We start from the raw sequence: 17,006 nt of genomic DNA on the forward strand, positions 1-17,006 counted from the left end.
GTTTTTTTTTTTTTTACCCAACTAAACCATGTTTGCACTCCATCAAATCAAAAGTTTGTGTGAGAAATCTACATACAAACTCTTATTAATAATACAGCTACAAGCATGATCAGGCTGCCGCACACAATTCACAATAGCGCGGTGGCAGCATTGAAATGTTTGATATGTCATGCACCTTTTCTGCATTAGTGAAGACAACCCAAAGAAAGAAAGGGAACGGCTTGAGCTGTTCATGTCACATTAGGTAGGCACTTTATTGATAAACAAACCAACAATAGCTTCATTCCACTAATCTTTGCTGGGCATCTGCATACCTTCACACAAGGTCCTCCACTTGGAAATCCTTTATCAGAAGGTAGCAGCTTAGTAGAAAGTTACTTTTAACACTGCATTTCACAAAGCACCATCGCAGTTCCCACCCTCATATGGCAGTACATCACATATCCTCACTTAAAGCTAGCTTCTATAGATGAATATGCATAAAATGCACAGGTTGTTCAAAGCTTCTTCACATCGCACCTTTAAACTGAGCAGGTTTTCTCAAAATGAGCTGCAAGGCACAAAACTGCAGCTGATGTTTGCTGCAGCAACAATTTGTGGAGCCATTTGAATGTTTTAATTAACATCCCCTTGGTAGCAATATGCACCAGTCGGTGACAGCCTATGAATTCAGTGGCAATTACACCACTGTCTTACTCAGTGTATAGATATGCCAGACAATTATGTTCACTCATTCCTGTGACATCATGGCAGAGGCGAGCAAAGTAGTCTCTTGGGAATCATGTATTGAAGTGCAGAGACACAGGTGCAGCAAGATTTTGTGGGTGGAGCTTGTACTGAATTCTTAGGTAGTCACCAAGTGTAGTGCTTGCAAGAGATAAAACACTGCATCAAAGTTAAACAAGTAGTGGCACAATTTTCTACACATGTGCAATTGATATGCATTGTTCATAACGACATGTGTGGTAGGGTAGATACAAGGGAATTATGCTTATGCTGCATTAGCGCCCACTGCAGTGGGTAATAATGCAGTGGGACGTGGTGCTCTACTGCCAAATGCAAAAAAAAATTATGCGGTTTCACGTGCCGAAACCACGATTTGATTATGGGCACATAGTGAGGGACTCCAGAATAATTTAGAACACCTAGGGTTTTTTAATATGCACCCAATGCACAATACACAGGCGTTCTTGCATTTCACCCCTACCAAAATTCAGCCGCCACGGCCGGGATTCGATCACGTGAATTTGCAGCTTGCCTCCCAGCAGCTGCATTCGTGTAGAGAGAAATGCAAAAAATGAATATTCATGTGTCAAGATCCTGGTGCACAATCAAAAACCTCATGTGATCAGGAGCCCTGAACTATGCTGCTGCTCATGGCCCAGATGCAGCTCTAGGGATGTAAAATGCCCGTCACTTGCCATGAAGCGGTGTTCTCATTCTTAACCAAATTTTAAAAAGTTTAACTGTACATGCAACTATTGCTACCAATCAATATGGCACCATCCTCATTTCATGTATGCAAAAAAGGCTTCATGGGTTACTGAATCTTTATAAACTGATTAAAACATCATTCCGGCAACTGCTAAAATAATGCAATTTTATTTGTCATGGCCCCAGCCTGGCATGTTTTTCTTTGCATGCTTCCAGCCAATGATAGCTAAACTTTTGTGAACCACTAGTGCACAGTACAAATCCACTCTCACTTTAGCCTTGTTTAACCTTTAAGCAGTATAAAATGACAAAGTCAAAGTAGCTGCCCCTGCTATTAGTGGAAATTAAGGGTAGATGTTCCTTACTCATTTTTTACATTAATAAAGTTACAATTATCAAAATTAAAGGCAATGATCGAGCCTTATGCAAGCGTTCCTTTTAAAGCTAGCATTGATTTTTATGTAGCTCCACTTCTTTTTAATGCAACACCACCAAAGCACCACCATCTTCATGCTTTTTTTTTTCATGTGCTACCGCCGTACTTTCCGGTGTATAACACGTGTTTTCTTTTATGAATTTTTCGTCGGTGCGTCTTATAGAACGGTGCGACCTTATGCACGTTTTTTTTTTTTTTTTTTTCAGAAAAACTGCCGTCAAAATCGGATTCGATGTTAAGGCCACGCAAAGTGCGCTGGTTGACTTTATTGCTACGGGTTCTGTGCGCGCTATCGAGGTGGCGGGTACGTTCTTCTCGTGATCGATTTCCCGAGCGCCGTGCCAGAAGGACAGAGCAGCAACGCAAGCGGCGGCAGGCCGACCCCGAATTCGTCGCATTTGCAGATCGCTGTCAAGATACGGCGCACACCGCTGCACAAGCTACGCAGTTGCTACCGGAGTACAAGCCACCCCCCCACCACCTTCCTCTCGCGCTTCCTTCCCACTTTCCTCCCTTGTCCATGATTCGGCTCACCGACGGACGCTTTCACTCGCACATACAGCATACGGCGCACGGGGACGATGTTATCGCCCTTGGACTTCAAACAGAACATTGCGGCAACCACGACGGTAGAAATGCGTCTGGAGTGGAAATATATGGCACCCATACGATTGCGCGTGACCCGCGTTCGCAGAGTGAAACGTCACCGTAATTTTTTTAAATCGCTTACAGAACGAACAGGTGTGTCATATATACCGGTGCGACTTATATACGTTTTTTTCCAGAAAAACTGCTGTTTTGAGGGGGGTGCGTCTTATACAAAGGTGCGACTCATAGACCAGAAAATATGGTAATCATTTCTAATAGTCATGTAACATCCTATTTTACTTATGACTGTAAATTGGAATTACGACGTTGGGTTACAGTCTTCAATGCTGGTGTTAAAAAGAAATGACAGTTCTAAACGGCTGTATTCCAGACCAACTCTGTTAGAAATTCTCCCTCTTTCTCATAAACATTTATCAGATATTTCGAACAAAGAACACATGCAAAATTTCATTAGACTGAAATTTTAAGTGCGTAAAAGACTGCACTTCAAAAAAATTCTGGGGTTTTACGTGCCAAAACCCCGATACAATTACGAGGCACACCGGGGACTTCGGATTAATTTTGACCACCTGGGGTTCTTTAACGTGCAACCAATGTATGGTACACAGGCGTTTTTTCATTTCACCTCTATCGAAATGCAGCCGCCGTGACCGGGATTTGATCCCCCGCCCTCAGGATTAGCAGCACAACGCCGAAGCCACTACGCTACCATGGCGAGTGGCTGAACATTAAAGTATGAAAATTAAGCTGTACTGCAAAACAAGAATTCACCTGAACGTCATGTAAGGACATGACCACTTTACTATTTTCTTACCAAGATATCAAGTGAGCGAGCTTTGCCCAACAGCAGACCCTTCTTTCTTAAGTGTCTGGCTGCTGCTGTGGTGACTGTCATCTGTGTGTTGAATGGCAGTTGCTCAAACATGAGCAAATCATGGTATGTTAAACTACCATGATTGTTTTCGATGAGCTTTTAATTGTCTTGCAAAAATGTTTTTTCATCCTTTTAAACATGAAACTAGGTAGACAAAAAAGAAATTCATTGAAAACACCAGCCCCATCAGTGATAAACTGTGACAAAGATGTGATCCTTTAAGTTACAACTTCCCCTTAAAACAGAGGAAAAACACAGAGGAAAAAAAAAAATGATTTCCTTAATTACATTTATCAGTTCCATTGTAGTTACAAGATTCAGGCTTGGGCATGAAGCTTTGCAACAAAAGTATGTTTAGTAAACAAGCTACGTGGCAATGCCACACTGCATCCACAAATGTCCAAGCAGGAAAACGCATCTTCCTTTTTCCCATTCATATTTAAATTTATGCTGATGGTACTATCTGACTCAAAAGTTCGCAAGTGCTTATGTTCATGGCCAAAGCAGGCCTAACCGTGGTAGTTTTGCAAGGGCAGCTAAGCTGTTCCAAGAGTATAGAGGCTCAAAAAGTGTGTCTGGACAAATTTCAGCATGTGATGGAGCAACGATGGGGTGGCACGGCTGTCAATGTTCATACAGGCAAGAGAGGTGGCCATCCCCATAGCTTGAAATGCACAAATAAGCTTTCAGGTAAATTAAGTGCAATTATGACGAACTCCACTAGCATGTCTAAAGCAAAAAAACACATACAGGTTGCCCATTCTTCTAGATCCAACTTGTGTTCGTGACTAATCTGCCACTACCAGAGTCTGCTCTGGCCATAAAGGAAGTGCCCTGGAAACCACAGAGGCAGATGGAACACATGGATGCAAAAAAGTGTCAGAAGTAAGGGGGGAAGTGAAAAGGCAAGGGCATAACTGCCACTTCCCATGAAGAGTGTGTGTTCTGTTATGATGCTGAGTGTTCTGTGTTGCTTAACGTTAAGCAGCTAAGTGATAAGAGATTCTGCAGTGCCAAAGTTACCTGAGCACAATGAAAAACACAAAGCTAATTTTCCCTTGCATAGCACCCAGTATGTTGCCCACTAAGCATGCTTCAATAAGACTGTGTCCTATAGAGCTGAGAAGAATAAACAAGCTAGTCGTAGTACTCACTAACCAGTTGGTTGGCACCGTGTATTCTGCTCAGAGAAGATGAGAACAAGCAGAGAGAATGGGTAAAAAGAGAAAAAAAAAAAGAAAAGAAAGACTCCCAAATTCTTAATATCACATGTAAAAAAAGGGGGTGGGGAGGGTGACAAAACCCATTTAATACTGCACAACTCAAAGTACTCTAAGAGTACACAAAGATAACATTGGTAAATATGTGGTCACCTTTATCCATATATAGCTTTGTTTCTACAATGTCTGCAACCACTTCTATGCTACTTTCACAAACAAGTAGAAACACTTCTAAAACTCTGCAGATGTGTCAAAGTACACAGCTGCATGTTATTTCAGAACAACAGCCAGATTTGATTAAAGAAAAACGTATTTACATATCAAAAGCACTTTACTGTATTAAACACATGCCATTTTGGCCATTGTAGTGCAGGAAGAATGAATGCAGCAATTCTCAAGATCTAACCACCTGTTTCAGCAACTGTGGTTTGAAACAATGGAGGGCACTACAAATTTTGTATACATACATAGTACTTCAGAAAGCATGCAACTGTTCAGAGAACAACTTCTTTACACTGTGTCAAGTATTTCAAAAACTACACACACGAGATAGCTGGGTCACAGATAAAATAAAATTGCATTGGAATTGCTCTTACATAAAAGTACTCCAGCATGTCCAATGCCTCATTAAACACCAATGACAGTCATAATATTCTAGGCACCAATAATTAAAAAAAAAAAAAAAAAAAACCTCATGCGCCCTGGAGCATTGTTGACACAAATAGCCGACACAATACAAACATGTCATACAATGTTTCCTGGCAAAGGTGTAATGCGGCTTTCATTTTTTCCGAGACTCAAAATAGACTGCAGTGCTGTCACTAATGGTGTGCACTGTTGGTACTGGCAGACACATACCCAGGCTGACCACCAATAATACAATACCATTATCTTCACACCAGCTCAAAAGCCAAGAATATCATTTTTCCATTCATATATTTAATAAACAATGTTAAAATGGCCACTGCCAGACCAACGATATGCTGCAGCATTACAATAAAAAAACTCGGTATCAATACTTGTGCACTAACCTCAGTTGTGTTACACATCATGGAACATAGCGACTGCAAGATTGTCCCATGTTTCCACCACGCAGCCAATTGAGAAATTGGACAATAATAGTAATAATAATAATAATAATAATAATAATAAAAATGTCCAATGAGGATTACTTTCACATTTAGTACATTCCTTGCAGATTCTTGGCTTCTGCGAAAAGATCATCGAGCATCTCCGCCACCCCCGGCTTCAGGTGTCGCAGGGCAACTCTCTGGATCCTGATTGCCAGCCACTTCCTTGGAACCATCAGCCCTTCAAAGAAAGATAAGAGAAAGACAACACTTTACACATGCAAAGAAGTAATATGTGCTGATTATGGCATAACTTAAGAAAATAAGGCTATGAAGCTCCTTAAAGGGACCCTGAAACGATTTTGACGATTTTGTACAAACATACTGAGTCGTGAGAGTAGGTCCTTCTGATCATTAATTAACGCATCTAAGTGCTCCACGTAAAGCGTGTAATTTATTATAAGGTTTTAAAAAGGTACATCGCTACCGATCACAGCATGCCAATCGGCTGAGTTTTGTGCCCAAGTGACGCGATTTGCCCATAACACGTCACTGGGCCAGCTATCCGATTGGCTGCCCAGGGCACGTCATCGATAATTTTTCCTACATTATGGTGAACAAATGTTGTTTGTAATAGTTTAGATGTTAGTTAATTTGTTTCTATAAAAAGAAAGTAACAGAAAGAGAATGCACAAGGACATGTATCACTACACTAAAAGCACTTCCGGCCCACAGCAAGTGTCGTCTGCTTGTGTTAAAACGTGCTCCGTGTTGACGAGAGCTGCGCGGTCAATGTTGCTCTTGTTCTTTTTTTTCGCGAGCACCATGGTTCGCCCTTGTTGCGTTGTGGGCTGCAAACGTAGCGATCGGCAATATGTCAAGCTGCGACATCGTGCCCCGCTGCAAGGCAGCAGCAGATGCAGCAGACGAGCGGAGTGGCTGCAGCGCATCAGACTTTCGGTATCCAAACCAATCCAAACGGTGCCAGCATCTACGCGTTTGCGGCCGTCGCTTCACGTCGAAGGTTTGCCACAATAGAGTTTAGCGTCTCCGGCATTCAGGTAAACGCAAGCGCAAGTGCACTGGCCGCTTTACCATGCTTTATGTGATGAACGAAGGCGCGTAAGTGAACTGCTTGCACGATGCAGCCACCTGATGGCGCAAAGCTCAACCAAACACACAGCTAATATAGCAGTAACCAAGTTTTTTCTACTTTGCTGCTAGCTCAAATTTTTGGCAGGAGCGTAATCTTGAACACGTTGTCATGTTTAAAATTTTTTACACTTGGTTACAGGAATATTAGCTCTGTATTTGGCTGGTTAAGCTCTGCGCCACCAAATGGCTGGACTGCGCATGCCGATCAGGCCGCTCACGTACGTCTACGAAGCTCCTTCATCACAGCGGTATGGTGGGGCTTTAGTTTACGTCTCCGGCTATCTGTCAAAACACCCAGCTCGCCTGTGGTTACCGGAATACTGGACACGCTCGGTGCTGCGACAGAACGCTCGCAATGCACGCTGCTTGATCACTCTCGTTGGGGATTGACGGCCGGGCAGCTAGCAGAGAGGTTGGTGAGCCTTCGCGCGCTGGCTCCAAGACAACCGGAAATAGGCGACAACACGTCACAATATGACGTAGAGCCAGCGAAGGCGGAGCTTAGCCCCGATCACTCGGCGAACGAGTTGAGGAGGAAATGCATGGCTAGGGAGGAGAGTAACTTGTAATCGTCCGTAGCTCTCTTAATATGAGACGTTTCACTTAAATTGTGACGCAAATGTTTTACTGTAGCTGTACCCTACGCGTCTACATAATTTGTCCGAACCGTTTCAGAGACCCTTAAACAAACGAGGAAAGGACCCTGCTGAGTGAAAAAAAAAAAACAATGTAAACTGATAATGCATCATTAAATCTTCTAAAGCGTCTTTTCATCAAGAACAGTGAGAATTTATTAGGATTGTTTTTCACCAATTCTGAAATTGTTATGCAGTTGCTGCTATGGTGGATGAGAAAGACAGCATGTCCTTTTTAAGGGAAGGCTGCAGTGGTCCCCCCCCCCCCCAATCGGTACAAGCTGATGGGGAAGCTGTTGAAATGGGTGGGTAGTAGAGCACACATGGTGCACAGCTTCTTATGGTCTGCCCTAAGTCATTTTCAGAAGGGGAATGGGCATCTAAAGCTCTGGTAATTTATGGGAGGAGGGCATGTGGACACGAGAGCTCAAAGTATTTTAAGTGGCCGATGGGCTATGTGTTTCAGTCCCCTGGCCTTTAGGATTAAGAAAAATAGTTGCCACTATTAAAAATCAGGAAAAACGTGTTTATCCTATCTATCTTACTAAATTTCTACATTACAAAAGCAATCTTAAGGACTAAAGCAATTTGAACATTTTATATGACAGCAAAACATGACCACATCAGTTATGATCTTGGGTAGTGCACCAAAAAACCTCAAAAAAGATGGGGAGAAAAACGAACGATGAACTTCAATTGTAGGTTTAGAATGGCTAACCGACTCCGCAAGCAAACACCCCATTCTTGCACAGAGTAGCAATGCCACATCTACAATGGAACAACAGTGGCGTCAACGGAACAAGTAGCTAGGAAGCATACCCAGCATTCCCTGTATTCCTACAGCTGTTTTTGTTTTTCACCATTTGCTGTTGGCACCGTCACTTTGTTTGGCAAAAATGTGATGCAAAAGCTATCGTTGGAGATTAGTACAGCAAAAATAAGCATCACTAAAACATGCCCAGAATGCCAGTGTTCCGTAATTGCACGATACTGCATTGTCTACGAGTGTTGCAGAGCAGTGAAAGAAAGTGCGAAAAGAAATTGTGCTCAGAGCTAGGAATTGTCGATTAGTTTTTTTTTTATTTGATTAACAATTAATCATTGATCATGTTAGCCTTTATTTGACTAATTACTTTCTATGCAGCATTTTTCATAGATTAACTGATTAATCAACATTTTTGCCAGGCACATTAAAAAGGTTGGAACAGTTTTCTACTTTTGTAGGACCCTTTTTTAATGTCTGAGAGGTGCAACCAAGTTAGAAATACAAGTGTATACAGTTTGATAAAAAATAATCTTTACTTTGTTAAAGACTAAATAGAATTGGCCCTAGTGGCCTTTGAAAAGATAAACAATGTATGTTATAAAATTACACTTTGAGCAGAATTAAACAAGATACATGGCACTAGTGAATCCCTGTACAGTACAGCTAAACAAGAAATAAGAAAAATGGCGGAAGTGAAAGTCCAACTAAAATATGCTAGAAATTGCAATATGCACAGGAGAAAATAAAATTACTGGTTTAGGATTTTAAGTCACATGCACTTTTCCACAGAGCGAAGGATTGTCAATTGGCTGTGATGGTTCAGGTGAAACCAACACCATCTTTGAATGGCCACACAACCAGCATGCGAGAATAGACGCTCGAAAGCTATAGCTTTGCTGGAATCGACATGAACTCCATCGCTATGTCAAATACATGCTTCAAACCGGCGCGAATGCTGCGCCACTATTTAGTGGACTGGGAGTGGCACGACGATTAATAACTGGTTACTATAGTATGCCTTGAATTGCGAGGACATTTCAAGCCTCCGGCTTTGGGTGGCATGTGCAGCATGGGGGAAGAGAGGGGAAGCACTTGGCTCGGCATCACTCGGGACTCACAAAATCAGTCGACAGTCGCTCTACCACAGCTGCACAGTCCCTGCTCGTGCTCTGCTATTCTAGTACGATTTCAAAATTTTCATGCCACTCCCGTCGCACTCTACAAAATGAATAATCAAACATGTCTGATCGATTAAGTCGACTAAGTGAAAGGTGGAGATTGATGAAGATTAATTGTATTGTGGAATACTTTTAATCAATTAATTGTTCACCAATATTACCAACCCTACTTGGAGCATGTCATGGCATCATGTGATACAAAAGTGAATGTTGGTGCATTGAGCCAAACAATCGTTTTCCCTGAGACTCTCATGAAATGCCAGTGTTTCATCATTGCATGCAAGCGTGTTGTCCACAAGTGCAATGGCCATGACATCTATAGTGCCACTACAAGAGTTGGGAGAAAAATAAACTACCTGTGAAGGAATTAAGTCATGCATCCAGTTGACTCAGCAAATTTTTCTACAAAGTAATCTTTGTTCAAGATCAGCTCTAAGTATGCCATTAGAACATGTGGCCCACGCACCCTATTTGCCATTAGAAGAGGCCATGTGCTGAAAAGGTGTGCACTAAAAAAAGATGGAAATGTGGTCCTGGACGTGCTCTGAATCTGCCATTGGAACACACCATAAGCTCATAGACAGTGCTACGCAAAGCTTGACACTGCTTTTGAGCATCACTACATGGGTCTATGTACCCACATTATTGCACCCAGAGGTATTCTCTGTATACATGGCACTAACACTGGTACTCTGAACACAAAATATTTCCCAACCAGGTCCCATGGGAAGTCAAAATCTGCCAAACAAAGAGAGTACCCAAGATCATGCTATCCAAACAACAACTATTCCAGTCTTTCACTTTAATGACCTTGTAGTTTTCTATGTAAATTCTCTCTCTAGCAACATTGTTACAGGGTACATCACTACAAAACATTTGTAGCCCACTTATCGACACCCATATATTCTACAGCTGAAGCTGAACAGAAAACACAATTTTTTAATTGCACCTCAAACCAAACAAACTACACCCTCAACATGAAGCATAAAATAAACATGCTCAAAAAGGTACTAACAAATGCGCACGCCAGTGGCCGAGAAGGAACAAAGAAGAGAAAGAAGGAAAGAGAACGAAGCACAGACCAGCAGCTCGTGAATAGTTTTTGAATGAGGACAATGTATATACTAGGCATCTATTTTGGACGGTTCAGTGTTTGCATTCATGCAGCCAGCATTTCTTAGAGGAGCCATCAGGTACGCATGGATGACAGGGTCCCTAACCGCCCAGCCACCCACCTGCCTGCCTGCACACACGCACACACTAAAAAAGCTACAATTATATACTAATTACTGGCATCATCATAAGTCACAATTCAAGTGATGCAGTTCAGTCCAAAGTCAGATAACCATGAGCCTCTCACATTAAATCAAATAATGCCTAACAAGTGTCTATGCTTGTTAGACACACTACTTTAGGTTATATTATGAAGTTTACCATTCCAATGCAACTCGGGAGACTGCAAAAAATGCATTAGTTAAGGAGGGGGGGTTAATTTTTTTTGACCACCTTGAAATCTTTAGGTCTGTTCGATTCGACACCTAACCCATTCCATGAGGTGCTGCACCATGCTATTCGTTTCAGCGGTGCAGCAATGACATTCTCTGAATCACCTTGTTTATTCCAAATGGTACAGGAAAGGTGTAAGGCTGGTTCACGATTTTTCTTTGCCCTTTCTACTGACAGTGCTCACTAGGCGCAAATGTGCAAGTGCAAAGGTGCAGCACAGCAGACGACACAGCACACAGGCGTAGGCGCTGTTGAAACCCCGCTTACGCACATGCATCTATGCAACGCAGGGTACGTTGTTTATGTTGTACGTGTACACTAGCATGCTGTGCCTTTGCCACAGCCTGTAATTCAGCCGTTCGAGTTGACTGTCGATCAAACCAACGCTATTTAGGGTTAAACGACATGTCTCTGTCAACTGTCAGTCCTGGTGGTTTTCTTGTTTGGTTACTTTCTAAAGACGAGCAAAAAATAGAAGTTACGCCATGTCAACCTCTAGTTTACGTCGATCAAAGAAAATGTCTTCCTGAGCAAGTTGTGGGTGGGAATGAGGTGTATGAACCACATAAATTATTGTGAGAGCTGCACTGGAGCGACGAAGTTTGATCGACATCAACTAGAGGTTCACACACCTTCCAACTTTTGAGTGCATGCATCACTTCAGTCAGCAATTTCTCCAGGTGTGGCATGGCAATGCAAAGGCGAGTAGCGAGCGAGGGAGCACCAGTCTCATTCCATGTCGCCTGAGCAAAAGACTGAGCAAGGAGCATGGAATGAGCACTGTGATCGGTGAAGCCCAGAAGAGGTGCCTGGTAGGCATGACCAATATCATGGGTAAACTTCTCTGCTTACTTCTTAATGTCATCACCTGCCTTTGTTTGCTATAAAACCCAGGGAAACATCTTGGGCCATTACTAGCCCTTCTGAAGTCTGCATCAAGCAAGACCACTGATGTAATGTCATGCTGGGTGGTGCACTGACAGTAGTGTGTTGATATCTTGGAGGCTATGCAAAAACTGTTGTTTTAACATAGCATCATGAAGTCAGAAAGGGCTTGATAAAAACAGGAAATTTGTGCATCACTGCCGACATGTATTATCATGAGCACCCCATGCTGCAGCTCCTAAAGTGGGGCGTTTATTTGTTTTCCACCTTTTCAATTCTACGTACCATAGACTTATTGAGTCAGAAGCTGCAAGGTACAGGTTGAGCACTACCAATTAGCCAGTGGCATAAAGAGAGCATTCTAACAAACATATAATCCCAAGGGTTCTGGAAACTGCCACAGGCATCTATAGTTGGTCACAACCTAAGAATTCAGCACAAGCTCCTTCCACCAAGCCATACTCATGCCTGCAAACCTAGCACATGAAAATTCTGGAGACTGCCGCGCGAGGGGGGGGGGGGGGGGGTAAAAAAAAATGTTGCCGCCGTACGAAACGACGCACGTGGTACAGAGTCCATACTTGTCACGACTACGCGAAGTGACAAAGCACAGAAACTCAGTCGTGTGTGATCTCCGAAATACTTGCAAGTGCTTATTTTTGGCGTATGAAAGTGCCATCGCTCGTTCCAACTAAACTCGGGGAGACAAAGAGTAGTTTGGCATTCGCACTTCACTGGACAACTTGACAAAGCCAACTGAAGCCTAGCACACTCACGGTCATATTAACGACTGGATTGCTAAAAACGTGCAACCCAGCCTGAGACGAGCCAATCAGGAAAGTCCAATATGGCAGCACCCGTCGGTTGCTCGCGTTCGTGGTGGTGCAGGAAGCCGCTACCACGACTCAAGGTGCACGCTGGTGGCTAACTGCTCCCGCGCCGCTTTTTCGCATGGTTAAATTACAGAGCATTAAAAAAAAAAAAAAAAAAAACGCTGTGCTGTGGCAGAAAAATTCGGGAGGCCTCCGGACAATTCGGGAGGGTTGCCGGGTATGCATATTGCACCTCCTCTCAGTCTCCATGCTGCAAAACAGTTGTAGTTAAAAACATAGTTAACTCTTTCCCTACCATGGGGAAAATAGATATATTTTGGATGTTACAGCAGATGTTTTTTTTTTTCTGAAGGAACTACTGCACTCAGTATTTAATGTAATACATAAACAGAAAGCAAAATGAATGCACCTTTCACGCATAAAAGTTTTACTAACGAGATGTATGTCATAAATAACATATAAATTGTTAAAATCAAGATTGTACAATAAAATTGAACAAAGTTTGTAAAGACACGCTTGTATCTAGTAAGAAAAAAATGTTACAAAAATTATGAGATATATAAAATGTATTGCCGTCTATGAGGCACTATCTCTGAAAAAATCGAAAATTTTAATTGAACATGTATTACGCTACAAACAATTTAACTGCAAGCACTACAGTTGGGCATGCCAGGCTGCGGCCGCCAATGTTCCGGGCTGGTTTCCGTCATCGTCGATTTCAGACTCAAAGTCAGCGTCCTCGGACTCGCTGCTATTCGATGTATCGATAAGATCAACCGCAGAGGCAGTGGAATTGCAATATTTGCGATCTCCCGAAGCGCGCGCGCCATTTTCAGAGCCGGACATTTTTGCGTTCTGCTTTGACAATCGCGAAACTTCGGAGTGCATTTAAACATCACCACTTTGTGGGAAAAACGCGAACTGCTTAGAAAACAAAAATATAGTTTCTCCTCTTTCACGTCCGATGGCGCAGTGTGTCCGTGAGCGGCACGGAAGGTCTCGAAAGCGGCAGTTCAAACTATCGATAGTGGGCGGCCATGTTTTCGTTCTCCTTTGACGATCACGAAACTTCAGAGCGCGTTTAAAAATCACTGCCTCGCGGGAAAAAAGCTAACTGCTAAGAAAAATAAAATATAGTTCTCCTCCTTCACATCCGATAGCACACTATGTCCATGAGTGACGTGGAAAGTCTCGAAAGCGGCGTTTCAAACCACCGAGAGAGGGCTAACTATGCCCAATGGGCGCGGCACGGAAAGAGTTAAGCATGCACCTATAGGAACCAATCTCATGCTGCTGTGTTACTATTCTAAGCAAATGCAAAGCCAAAGACAATTATTTGTAAATGCCCACAGTTTGTCAGTCAGGAAAACTACTGTGCTGCAGAATTCAGAAACTGCACAAAGGGCAGGACACTACTACAGTGGAATCTCGATGATATGAATTTTTCTGAGGTCCCGGCCGAGCCCCATTACTTTGCAACGTGCTAGAGAACGGTTGTTACAAATCGATTTTCGACCCGCGTCAGTTGATACGAATAAACGCCGCCCCACCAACAGCCGCGAAAGAGAACAGCACGCAGTCACGCGCGTTTTCCCTTTCTCTTTTGGTGCGGAGGCGTGGTCGCGACGCCGGACAGCGCGGAGGCCGCGACTGGGCGCGAAGAGTTTGAAGCGGTGGCGCTTTTGTTGCTCTTGTACTTTTCTTTTTGTCTCTTCGCTCGCTGCGGCGGCCGCGCTGCCACCGCAGCAAGCGAAGGTTCGTGCGGTCTATTGCTTCAGCGGAAACTGAGCGGCGTAAGCACAGTGCATACAAAGGTCAGAGCCGTGTGGAGATCGCTTTCAAGATACCAAGATACGGTGCGCGCGACAACACCAACAGCCGGCACAGGCGCAAAGTACGCATTTGTTGGCAGAGTAGGAACCGCCCCCCCCCCCCCCCCCCTCTCTCCCTCCCGCGCTACCTTCCCGCTTTGCTCCTTTTCGCGTGGGGAGATTTCGTCGCCAGTTACCCTTTCGCTCGGTTGCAAGATACGCATTTGGCGCTCCAGCACAGCGTCGTCCCCCCTCCCTCCCATACCCCCACGGCCTTTCGCGCAACGGAAGTCGCGTTTGCTCTCTGCTATGCGTTCGCTGTCCGTGAAGGCGCGCGTCCTTTCACTCGCACATACGGCGCGCGGTGCTGACTTCATCGCCCTTGGACTTGTGCTCCACGTCTCATGCTCCTCCTCCGCATCGCATTCGTTGATCTCCTCTCCCATCGGTGGGCGCACCTCGTGCTCGCTACCACCCTTGTCGGCGAGATTTCCCCGCAGAAGCCGCAATTTCGTCTCACGCGGCTGCACTGTAAGCAGTATGCGTATACATGGAGTTCTATGGGAGGGTAAACGGGAGTCGGAAAAGGCCGCGTTGTAGCCATATCTGCACTATAAACGGTTACATTATAAGTGGTCTATACTGTAAATGCTTTTTACGTTCGTGTGCCTGAGTGAGTTCACCTCTCGACTCTTTAATTTAGCTAGTTTTAATTGTGTTTCGATGATACGAATTTCGGCTAATACGAATTTTTTTTTTTGTGACCCCGTGAGATTCGTATCATTGAGATTCCACTGTACTATGTTTATTAAAAGGTTTGTCGGACAAAACTTCTAAGTGTAGAAAAATGCTGATTTTTTTTATAGGTACAGTAACCGCTTAAATAGAATATGCAAGGGCCACGTGCACATGAACATATTGATCGTGAGGCGAAGCCTTGCGCCGTTGGGGAAGCAATAAGGCAGGCGTGCCTCGTTCAACACTTTGATGAGGACTGCACTGATGAGGAATGAACACGCAGAGATTTGGTAAATGCCGTGAATTCCAGACTAATCTGTATGCAGTAGCCAAGGGATATGAAACAGGCACACATCATGTTGCAACTTCTAAGCACTAGCAAAACAACTGCAGACATAACACTCAGTCAGGGGCATGGGTACAGTAGAACCTGATTGATAGGATTCCGTTTCGTACGATTTCTCGCTACCAGCGTTCGCGAACGAGAACACAAAAATTACCAAATTCCGATTCATACGTTCCCAGAAAACACAATCTTTTGCCACCAACGTCCAGTACATTGCCAAACTGCAACGTATGATATGTTCTTTGGCCGCTAGATCCCTGTAAACAAGAAAAGGCGCGATTGATAAAAGTAGCCACCTGCTTCAGCAGCTTCCCTGCAATACTCGCTCGCCCGTCCCATGAAAACGCTGGTGTGCACTCAGTACCAGCAAATCAAATCCTGTCTATTGTCACAGGCCGCATTCACAGCTATAGCTGCCAAGCCTATTGAGACAAGCATTTTCACCGACCTGTTTCACAGAATGTGGGGCATACAGTGCTGTTAGAAGAGTCGGGCATGCTTTTAATATGCAATAACCCAAACACAGCGCCATTTCCTGTTGCGGACGATGTGAAGTGAGCGTAATGTTTCACTCTGGCGGCATCATAGGCATCGTATTCCGGTGTCACAGACCAGCTCAATTTCCTTTCAGTTTCTTGTTGCAACACTACGCAAGAAGAAAACAACAATGTGCATCTCGGATTGCTCGGGTCCCACCATCTCGACGTGTGTCAGATCCTCGTGCTGCAATGATTCGTGCTGAGTGGACACGTCAAAACATCCTGAAAAAATTCCCCGCTCGAAATTGCTAAGGCCAAATTTGAGGAGCACAAACGTAAGCTTGCAGAAGCTACAAAAACGACAACGCACATCTTGGGTCGCTCGGGCAGAACCACTGGGTGTGCGTTGGTATCACGTGCTCCAACGATTTGCATAACGCTTCCCATTATGTAGATGTTAACTACAGTTGAATGTCACATTTTGTAGTGACTTCAGATGGTATATTTTCTGAATTAGTATCTTCTCACGCTTTTTCCCAAAATGTATGGATGAGGTTCTACTGTATAGTTAAACCTGGATTATAACGAAATTGCCAAATTCCCGAAAAACTTCGTTATAAAGAGGATTTCGTTATATGCAGGTTCGGCACGAAAATTCGAAAAAGAAACGCTTACCGTATTTACTCGATTCTAACGCGCCCTCGATTGTAACGTGCACCAGTTTTCCGTGACCAAAAGAGAGGAAAAAAATTCTTTACAGTATCGTGCACCTCATGCTTTCATACAGAAATACAACTATCGCTGAAGATTTACTCCCAATACACTAAAGTTGCGATGAACAAAAAAGTCCTGTGAACGCGTGTCGTTTCGCACAAGCGCGAGGCGTCGGCAACGAATAGCGAGCGACACGATGGTGTCGTAGCGTCGTAGTGTCACCTAGTGTCAGGTTAGTGAAGCGCAGTAACCAAAGAGTGGCGCTGCCAGCGCATTGAAAAAAAAAAAAAGTTTTTTTCTCCTTCGGCAATATCAAC

At 43.7% G+C, this 17,006-nt stretch overlaps 1 protein-coding gene across 3 annotated transcripts in view; it reads right to left on the bottom strand.

Moving 5' to 3' along the window:
* Positions 1-235: 235 nt before the first annotated feature.
* The window catches only part of LOC119436189 (sorting nexin-16-like), a 37,936-nt gene continuing 21,165 nt past the window's right edge, over positions 236-17,006 (bottom strand). For all 3 annotated transcript variants that reach the window (XM_049656121.1, XM_037702968.2, XM_037702967.2), the window contains one exon: positions 236-5,884. In XM_049656121.1, the coding sequence (XP_049512078.1) occupies positions 5,794-5,884 (91 nt within the window). In that variant the 3' untranslated portion in view covers positions 236-5,793. The remainder of the gene's footprint in view (positions 5,885-17,006) is intronic.

The sequence above is a fragment of the Dermacentor silvarum genome, chromosome 1, assembly GCF_013339745.2.
Source record: "Dermacentor silvarum isolate Dsil-2018 chromosome 1, BIME_Dsil_1.4, whole genome shotgun sequence".
NCBI lineage: Eukaryota > Metazoa > Arthropoda > Arachnida > Ixodida > Ixodidae > Dermacentor > Dermacentor silvarum.